This window comes from Tamandua tetradactyla, chromosome 6 (assembly GCF_023851605.1).
Source record: "Tamandua tetradactyla isolate mTamTet1 chromosome 6, mTamTet1.pri, whole genome shotgun sequence".
Lineage (NCBI taxonomy): Eukaryota > Metazoa > Chordata > Mammalia > Pilosa > Myrmecophagidae > Tamandua > Tamandua tetradactyla.
The window spans coordinates 154,622,049-154,630,780 of record NC_135332.1 but is presented as its reverse complement, the minus strand read 5'-3'; the positions used below and the strand labels follow the sequence as shown (position 1 = coordinate 154,630,780).

The 8,732-nt window shown below is 44.4% G+C and overlaps 1 protein-coding gene across 4 annotated transcripts; it reads left to right on the top strand.

Annotated features, from left to right (window-relative positions):
* The first annotated feature begins 1,970 nt into the window (after positions 1–1,970).
* On the top strand, positions 1,971–7,877 carry KCNV1 (potassium voltage-gated channel modifier subfamily V member 1). 4 transcript variants are annotated; one of them, XM_077163240.1, is made up of 3 exons: positions 1,971–2,437; positions 3,248–3,777; positions 7,263–7,877. In XM_077163240.1, exons 1-3 carry the CDS (start codon positions 1,971–1,973, stop codon positions 7,772–7,774), a joined length of 1,509 nt encoding a protein of 502 aa, XP_077019355.1. In that variant the 3' UTR covers positions 7,775–7,877. The 4 variants fall into 4 exon arrangements, 1 of the variants encoding a protein (XP_077019355.1); XR_013177141.1 differs by lacking the exons at positions 1,971–2,437; positions 3,248–3,777 and adding exons at positions 6,057–6,124; positions 7,077–7,175 and having other exon boundaries at positions 7,263–7,375; XR_013177140.1 differs by lacking the exons at positions 1,971–2,437; positions 3,248–3,777 and adding exons at positions 6,137–6,300; positions 7,077–7,175 and having other exon boundaries at positions 7,263–7,375.
* The last annotated feature ends 855 nt before the right edge of the window (positions 7,878–8,732 follow it).

The following is an 8,732-nucleotide window of genomic DNA, read 5'->3' as shown; positions in this document are numbered from 1 at the left end:
CACCCATTAATGCGTGTTTTGACACAACTTGGAATTGTGCTCAAGAATACACTAAGGCTTGTGAGGGAAATACTAGCCGGAGGTCCCACAGTCAGTTGGGAAAGCCTGAGCTAAACAACCAAGTTTCCAGACGGTCCCAGTCGCGCTTCTCTCCTTATGCTTTCTAAAACTACACAGAAGACAACAGAGATGAGTGGGGTTCCCTTGCTCTTGCAAAAATTTTTGAAAGATGCTGGATTCCGAGATGCTTGCTGGAAATAATGAGAAAATCGTGAACTAATGCCACACAAAGTAGTCCATGCAACTTGTCCAACCCCGAGTTTTACCAGACTTCTCCAACTGGAAAACTTCGTTCTTGAGCATTTGCAAGGACACGAGATTCAGAGAAACTGGAATCAAATACAGTAATTCTTAAAGTGTCTTCAGGATAAATATAATATTCAACGACAAAGAGGCCTCGCTTCCTCCCACGGTCTCACCTCCCTCCGATCCTTCCACTCCCCACTGCTAGTGCTAGGAACCGCGAGGCAGGTGGCTCCCAGCGAGCGCGGGGGTGGCCGCGCTTCGCCAGAGCTGCGGGGCCTGGAGCCAGCAGGCGGGTGGAGCCGAATCTCGGCTGCAAGAGCTCGCACGGAGCTCAGCGGGGAGCACTCGTCCCCCTCCCTCCCGGACCTGCCAAGTCAGACCTCGCCCGTAGACAAGGAAGATCAAAGGAAGGCTGCGGGGCCAATGGCGACGTAACTGAAGGCGGCGGCTAAGCGCAGCCCGGATGTGCCGGGAGCCACAGGTGAGTCGTCCGGTCCATCCCCTCAGCCCCACCCCCAACGTCCCACAGGTTGGCCCGGGCGCGGCTCCAAGGGACCCTGGGGTACACTTCCGGCCTCACCTGGCTGGGCACGGGCACTCGGCTTCCCCCTTGAGGCTTTGTCACTGTTTAAACTCCTCTTCCAGCCCACGCCTGTTCTATTTCTTGCCTTCTTGCCTTCCCTTTTCCTAAAATGAGAGCTGTTCCGGGTGCCGGCGAAGGCGCCCAGGACATCTGCTCTCCCGGAAGCTTATAGGGACAGAAATGGTTAAAAAAGGAAGGGATCCAGGGCTTCAGCAGGAGGTGGGCCCCCGACAGGGTGCGGTCTGGTAGTAGTCACCCCTGATTCTTAGTGATTCACTGGGATTTCAAGTAAGGGTCATCATTAATTACCCTTATTCCTCAGCCTAGGAGTCAAAACCTGAGGAAGGGGCAAGACGAAAATCGAGAACGAATTGGGAGGAAAAGACACAGCCCCTGGCCCTCGTTCCCTTTCCCAGGGGCTCACACCTCCCACCAGCACCCCGGGGGAGGCATATAAAGCGGCCGCAGGAAAAGAAGTGCGAGAAATATAAACCCTCAATTTGGAAAGGATTCAGACCCGGTTACCACCTCCTCTGCTTTCAAAACTTTTTGCTTGGTGCTCCTGCAGGCAAGAGTGAGTCGTGCCATTCCCTTTGCTTGCATTCCGCTAAGAGTCATCTTGTCACCTTCCCCCACTCTAGATCCCCTGCCCCCGACCCACCCACCCCAGTAGCGAGGCATCCAATCCTTGCATTTCTTGGGCTAGGGATCTCAGTTACAAAGTTAAGAGGGAAGGAAGCCACGGAGGGCCACGGAGGCTGGCAGTGTGCCCTGCGCTGTCCTCAGCTAGGACCACGCCTGACTGTTATCTTCAGGGGCGACCCCTCCTGTCGACCCAGCTTCGGTGCTCAGAGACTAGCGCTGCAGAGCTCGCTGCCATCGCGCACTCGCAGCTCCCTAGCAGCGAGGGGGGAGGTTGCTCTGGGGTTGGGGAAAGACGCCGCGAACCAGTGGGAGGTATCCCCCTCCCTCCCAGCCCGGGAAAGCCCGTCCGCCACCAGGGGCGGCGCCACCTCCCGGGAAGGACCGAGGCTCCCGGCGCGTCCTCAACTTTGTGGCTCCGTCAGGCAGCGGCGCCGGGATGGAGCTGCCTCCACGCGGCCGGGCACCGCCGGACTCGCCGCTGGATAGTGCTTCGCTGACCTCGCTGGACTCCAGCGTCTTCTGCAGCGAGGGCGAAGGGGAGCCCCTGGCCCTCGGAGACTGCTTCACGGTCAACGTGGGCGGCAGCCGCTTTTTGCTCTCGCAGCAGGCGCTGTCCTGCTTTCCGCACACGCGCCTGGGCAAGCTGGCCGTGGTGGTGGCCTCCTGTCGCCGCCGTGGGGCCCTGGCGGCCGTGCCCAGCCCCTTGGAGCTCTGCGACGACGCCAACCCGGTGGACAACGAGTACTTCTTCGACCGCAGCTCGCAGGCATTCCGCTATGTCCTGCACTACTACCGCACCGGCCGCCTGCACGTCATGGAGCAGCTGTGCGCACTCTCTTTCCTCCAGGAGATCCAGTACTGGGGCATCGACGAGCTCAGCATCGACTCCTGCTGCAGGGACAGGTATCTGAGGCGCGCGGTGGCTGGGCGGGGAGGCGGGAGCAGTGGAGCGAGCGCGGCGGAGGTAATGAGGCTTTACACAAGCTTCGCTCAACCCAAGCCTATGAATAGGTGGGGCCACTTCTGAGCTGGAAAGGGAGGTGCTGGGAAACGTCAAAGTTGACTTTTGAAGGGAACTTTAATAAACTCGTTTGCCCCGTCTCCAAGGAGTGTGCACCAAATCCAGGTAGGTCAGGCCTACAATAAATAAATGCTGAATGAATAAACCAGGTACAAAAGCTGTGGTCCAATAGATGTGTATAGAGAGATGCTGGTTTGGGAGTAGAGCATCATCATTTATCAAAACTGGGCCGTGAACTCTGAAAAACTTGGAATGAAGATCTGCTTTAAATATGGAAGTTCCTTGACTGTGAAACATTATTGGACTTTCATGGTGAACTTGTGATTTTGCTATTACTACCACTTTCTTCATGAATACCTTTTATTTATGTTAAAAAAAAAAAAGTTCCATAGGGCAAGCATCTGTTGTTGCTACAAGAAAAATGGTTAACAAATGCATTAATCCAAAGGAGTTTTGCCATATATAAATCCTTTCATGTAAATATTTACCAAGTAAGTGTCATGGATTTTTTTTTTTTAATCATCCTTCATGAGAAATTTTGAATAGTGAGGGCAGGAGACTGCCTGCAAAAGATAGGAACAGGCATTTTCTGCATTTTACATGACCTCACTGCCAAGTTTAATTCTCTTCTATTTCTGTATTTAAGATTTTGTTTGAAGTTAGACTAACCACTGAATTGTCTTCCCTGAAAGGTACTTCAGAAGAAAGGAGCTGAGTGAAACTTTAGACTTTAAGAAGGACACAGAAGACCAAGAAAGTCAACATGAGAGTGAGCAAGATTTCTCCCAAGGACCTTGTCCCACTGCCCGCCAGAAGCTCTGGAACATCTTGGAGAAGCCTGGGTCTTCCACAGCTGCCCGAATCTTTGGCGTCATCTCCATCATCTTCGTGGTGGTGTCCATCATTAATATGGCCCTGATGTCAGCGGAGCTGAGCTGGCTGGACCTGCAGCTGCTGGAAATCCTGGAGTACGTGTGCATTAGCTGGTTCACCGGGGAGTTTGTCCTGCGCTTCCTGTGTGTGCGGGACAGGTGCCACTTCCTGAGGAAGGTGCCCAACGTCATAGACCTTCTTGCCATCTTGCCCTTCTACATAACCCTTTTGGTGGAGAGCCTGAGTGGCAGCCAGACCACGCAGGAGCTGGAAAACGTGGGACGCATTGTCCAGGTTCTGAGGCTGCTCAGAGCTCTGCGCATGCTAAAGCTGGGCAGACATTCCACAGGTATTCAGACAACCTTGATGCCTTGTAGTCTGTCATTCTTTGCAAGCGTTAGTGCTTTGACCACAGTACAAAGGAGGTGATTTTGAATTGATATTTAAAATTGTCGCAAAATTGCCAACTCCCATGCTTTCCCCAACGTGACCTCTAAAGTAGTGTTACTAGAAACAAACCCTTGAAGTTGTTACCACAGCTATAGAGGAAATCGGGCTTCTCACATTGCCTCCCTACCACATTTAGAAACAATTTGGTTATTTGCTACCCTCAATTTATTTTAATTCAGTGCCTGGAGACGTACGGAATTTAAAGAGACTCTGTCTCCAGAAGGTTTTAGATAAAACATGTACACGAAAAAACAAATGAAAAGATACACGTACCTTATAAATGTATGATATAGGAACTTAAGTCACTTTCTCTTGTATCCAAGAAAGTGCTTGCCACAAGTGTTCCTTCTGCAGAAGGGAATATCAGTTCTCCAGAGCCTTCCCTGGCTATGCAGAAAGAGAGATGATCAGGCACTGGTGGCCTTTCTACAATTTTTGAAGAGCCAATGGAAATCCTCTGCTTGGAAAGAAAGCAGAAGACACTAATTAAATGATTTATCTGGTATCTGAGCTTTTTCCTGTCCCTCATAATCTGGGATGTATGAGAATGAAATAATAGGAATTCCTTAGCTTTTGTCTGTCATAGAGCCTTTAAAAATCTAATGAGCATTCTCTTCATAAATATCTCCATACAGCACACACATGGGCATGCACACAACACAATTATGCATGTAAATTACACTCAATTTTGGAGTAACTACATAGATCCATTAAAGACAATCTTTGCATTTCTAAGGGCAGTGGTTCTTGGTGGCTGGACCAGTAGCTGTTGGATGTTGTGGAGAACAATGTGCAACCTTGTGTCAGATCTTAAGGAAAGTATGAATCCCCTGCCAGCTTGTTAAAATGTAGATTCTGACCACTAGCCATAGAGAGTGAGATTTATTGTTTGGGGTGGAGCCCAGGAGCATACACTTAAGACTTTGAGAAATGTAGGAGTAGGAAATCATTTCACTAGAATATGTATTAATGCACAAATGCATATTAATATAAATAAGTTGACTAGACCCCCCAATTCCCCACTTTCTTTCCCTAAACTCATGCCTTCCTGGCTACCTAAAAGAAGTTAGGGTAGTTGTTTCTACCCTAAACACAGAGAAAAATTAACCTCAGTCAGGTTCCCCTCCCCATCGCAGAGGTAATTAGGACTTCTCTTAATATAATTTTGGTGGTGTATTTTCCTAGCTAGTTTCACATACCAAGGATTTGATAATGGGGTTTCCAACAACTTTTAGAAAGCACCACTCTTTGTTTTCTGACACACATAATGGGATCCTTTCTTTGAGTATTTATAATCTCTTCACAGGATTCAATTTAAAAACACCCAGTAAAGCCTACATTTTTCCCAAAAGAAAGGAAAAAAGAAAATAATAGTAATTTCCACAATGTCACCTCCCTTGAAACGTTTCCTTAGTTCTTAAGCAACTATAAGCAAAGTATTAATAAAGTCTTAATTTACTGAAAAGATATGAACAGTTCAATTGCATAAATAGTGGCAATTTTACCTTAACATTGTATTTGGCAAATATAGGCACTGATTAATACGTAGCTGTATTAAGTGCTAAAAAAATTGAGAGGTATTATAAAATACAGTTAGGAGATCAATGATGGGCCAGTGAGCCTAGTAATTTGGTTTCATAGCTTTGTACTAGATATGCTGCTTTTCCATGCCTCTGCCTCCCCATCTGTAAAATGGCATATAATTTCATCTATCTCATATGGTTATTTTGAGGATTATCTGAGTTACTGCTTTTAATGTACTAGATTATTATTCTACTGATTCTATCTTTCTTTACAAATTTGGTTTGAAAGATTTCACCTTAAAATGAAAATAGTCTTCTCAGACTAATGCTATGCTTCACCTCATATGCTATCCCTTTATTTCAGAAATGCTATTCATTACAGACACATCAAGGCCAGTTTTCTAAAAGAGATTCTAAAAGATGTTCTTTTGAAGTTAAACCTTGAAATTAATATTCGTTGATCTTTAAAAATAGCTGGTTAATAATACAAGAGTATCTCAAAATCTGAAGAACAAAATTCAAAAACAATGAGAGAACAATCAGAATTGTAATGCACTGCAAATAGTCTCTAGTGGGAATAAAAGTAAAGGTTGATTTTAAGAATCATTGTTTTGGACTTCTGAGACCATTGTGACATCATGTCAATATGAATAAACTTTTAGAAGCATCTTTCTAGTGTTAGGGAGGAGCCTAGTGTTCGTTCAAATCCTGGTCTTATAACCAGTTACCTCTTACTCCCTGTTTTTTTTTTGGGGGGGGGGGGGCAGGGGTAGGCTGGTTTAGTCTCTTCACAGATGGGATTAGGCTCTCTTGGTCTGTCTCTAAGGAGTTCAGGGAATCCTCAGAGAAGTCAGTGAATCCTCAGAAGTAGCAGTGGGAAATGCAACCATGCCTCAGAAGTGTGTGAATTCCCTAGGCAGCTCCAACCTCTGTCTCCCAACCCCATTCAATTTTGCAGTGGAGGAATGTTCTATCTTCAGACCTATCTCTTTAGAGGAGAACAACAATTCTCTTTACTCAAGGGAGATGTTTCTCTATAGCTTTGATATTAAGGACTAGAATTTCAGGTGTCATGGAAGTTTAAGGACCCTTTTCCTTATGTACATCTGAGAATGTCCTCCAAATGTACATATGATGTTCTTAGGTTAACTTTTTGTCACCAAAGCCTAACTTGCTTGTGTTACTTCACTTCATTTCCATGGTATATAAACTTTACTTCCTCTGGCTTTAGGACAATGAGGCCCCTAATTGTTTTAAATTCTATAAGGAGGGTGAGAGGAAAAGATATAGTTAGTAAAAAGATACAGTAAAAAAGTAAGAATGATACTTAGAAAGAAGTGCCAGAGTGATGTATGAAATGCAGGTCCAACCAAGTGAATCCTCCACATGCAACTTTGCAGGGGCCTCCAGTTGTATAGACTGAAGCCCAAACTCCTATCATTTGTCCCCTGCTTTCTTCTTAGTGTCATCTCTCACCAGATTAGATGATAGATAGATAGATAGATAGATAGATAGATAGATAGATAGATAGATAGATAGATGATAGATAGATAGATAGATGTTGGATAGATAGAGGGATATATAAATAGTAGGTGCTTAACAAGTGTATGAGGGAATGAATTAATCAAATTATTTTTCTGTCTATACTTCTCCACTTGACTTCATCCATTATTAGACTATAAACTTCCTGAAGACAGGGATTAAGACTAAATCATCTTCATTTCCCAAGAACACTGTCCAATGCTGGAAACTATTTCTTATGCAATGAATGTTTGTGAGTAGATATCAGAGAGGAAGGCGGGTAGGAGGGAGAGGGAGAAAAGAGGGAAACCATTAATTGACAACCGTTGTTCTATTACAGGATTACGCTCGCTTGGGATGACAATCACCCAGTGTTATGAAGAGGTCGGCCTACTGCTCCTATTTCTGTCCGTGGGGATTTCTATATTTTCAACAGTGGAATATTTTGCTGAGCAGAGCATCCCTGACACAACCTTCACAAGTGTCCCTTGTGCGTGGTGGTGGGCCACAACGTCCATGACCACTGTGGGATATGGGGACATAAGACCTGACACCACCATGGGCAAAATCGTGGCCTTTATGTGCATATTATCAGGAATTCTTGTCTTGGCCTTGCCCATCGCTATTATTAATGACCGCTTCTCTGCTTGCTACTTCACCCTGAAACTCAAGGAAGCAGCAGTTAGACAGCGTGAAGCTCTAAAAAAGCTTACCAAGAACATAGCCACTGACTCGTATATCAGCGTTAACCTGAGAGATATCTATGCTCGAAGTATCATGGAGATGCTTCGATTAAAAGGTAGAGAAAGAGCAAGTACTAGGAGCAGTGGAGGAGATGATTTCTGGTTTTGAATTTGCTTTCAATTTATTTACAAAAGCTTCTTGTAAAACCAACTTGATGGATAAAGTCTTGATATGGTTGTCTATATATTGCTGATGAGTCTCTTCTGAGTACTACCTGTCTTCATTTTTACTGATAAATTTCTTGATCTACTAGAGTATTTCACATGCCCCAAAATATAGCAAAAAAAATTTTCCTCAGGGTGCAATTGGAACTATTTTCACATGTGAGTTTCAAAAATAGCAAATTAACATAACCAAGTTCAAATGAGCCAATAGACATATGTCTGGATTTTCAATAGTGAAATAATATCATAGTAATGCAGGCAGAAAAGTTAAAGATCTTATGAATCACTGATTTTTAAAGTTTTTACACCATTAATTTAAAAACTGGAAGTAAAAATGCATAGCTCAGATAAGACAAGTGAATATTTAAGAATACACTGACCCAACTTTACTATTTAAGGATACTCTCCAAAGAAATAAATTACTCCTTTTCCCATTAGTTAAAGCTTTTGAATGTACCAGTTAACCTTGCACAGAGAAAATCCTGATGTAATGGTCATAGATTGTGTTCTTATATTCCATCTGGTGCAAAAAAAATTGGTCACAAATGGGCTGAGCAAAGGACTCTACATTCCCTTATCACTATGGAAATGGAAACCCCAAAACTGCTGGGACAGTAGTATATGAATGCTGCACACAGGCTTCAAAGAATTGCATATCTTCATTCTCCCCACTGAGTGTATAATGTAGATTATAAAGCAGATTATTTTTTAGTATTCTATGAAAATCAAATGGTCTTTAAAAATATCTGCTTATGGATTACTGCACAAGTAATGTCTTGAACATCATAAATACATAAAAGTGAGCAGTGAACATTCCAAATTTATACATTGAAATTGTGAAATAGCCATGTTTCATTAAATGAGGTTATATTGAATTATTACACTGGACAAACTTGAAGATC

Coding starts and splice junctions, on each gene's coding strand:
- KCNV1 (XM_077163240.1), top strand. CDS start 1,971: ATGGAGCTGCCTCCACGCGGCCGGGCACCGCCGGACTCGCCGCTGGAT. Junction 2,438..3,247: donor GACTCCTGCTGCAGGGACAG/GTATCTGAGGCG, acceptor CTTCCCTGAAAG/GTACTTCAGAAGAAAGGAGC. Junction 3,778..7,262: donor GCTGGGCAGACATTCCACAG/GTATTCAGACAA, acceptor GTTCTATTACAG/GATTACGCTCGCTTGGGATG.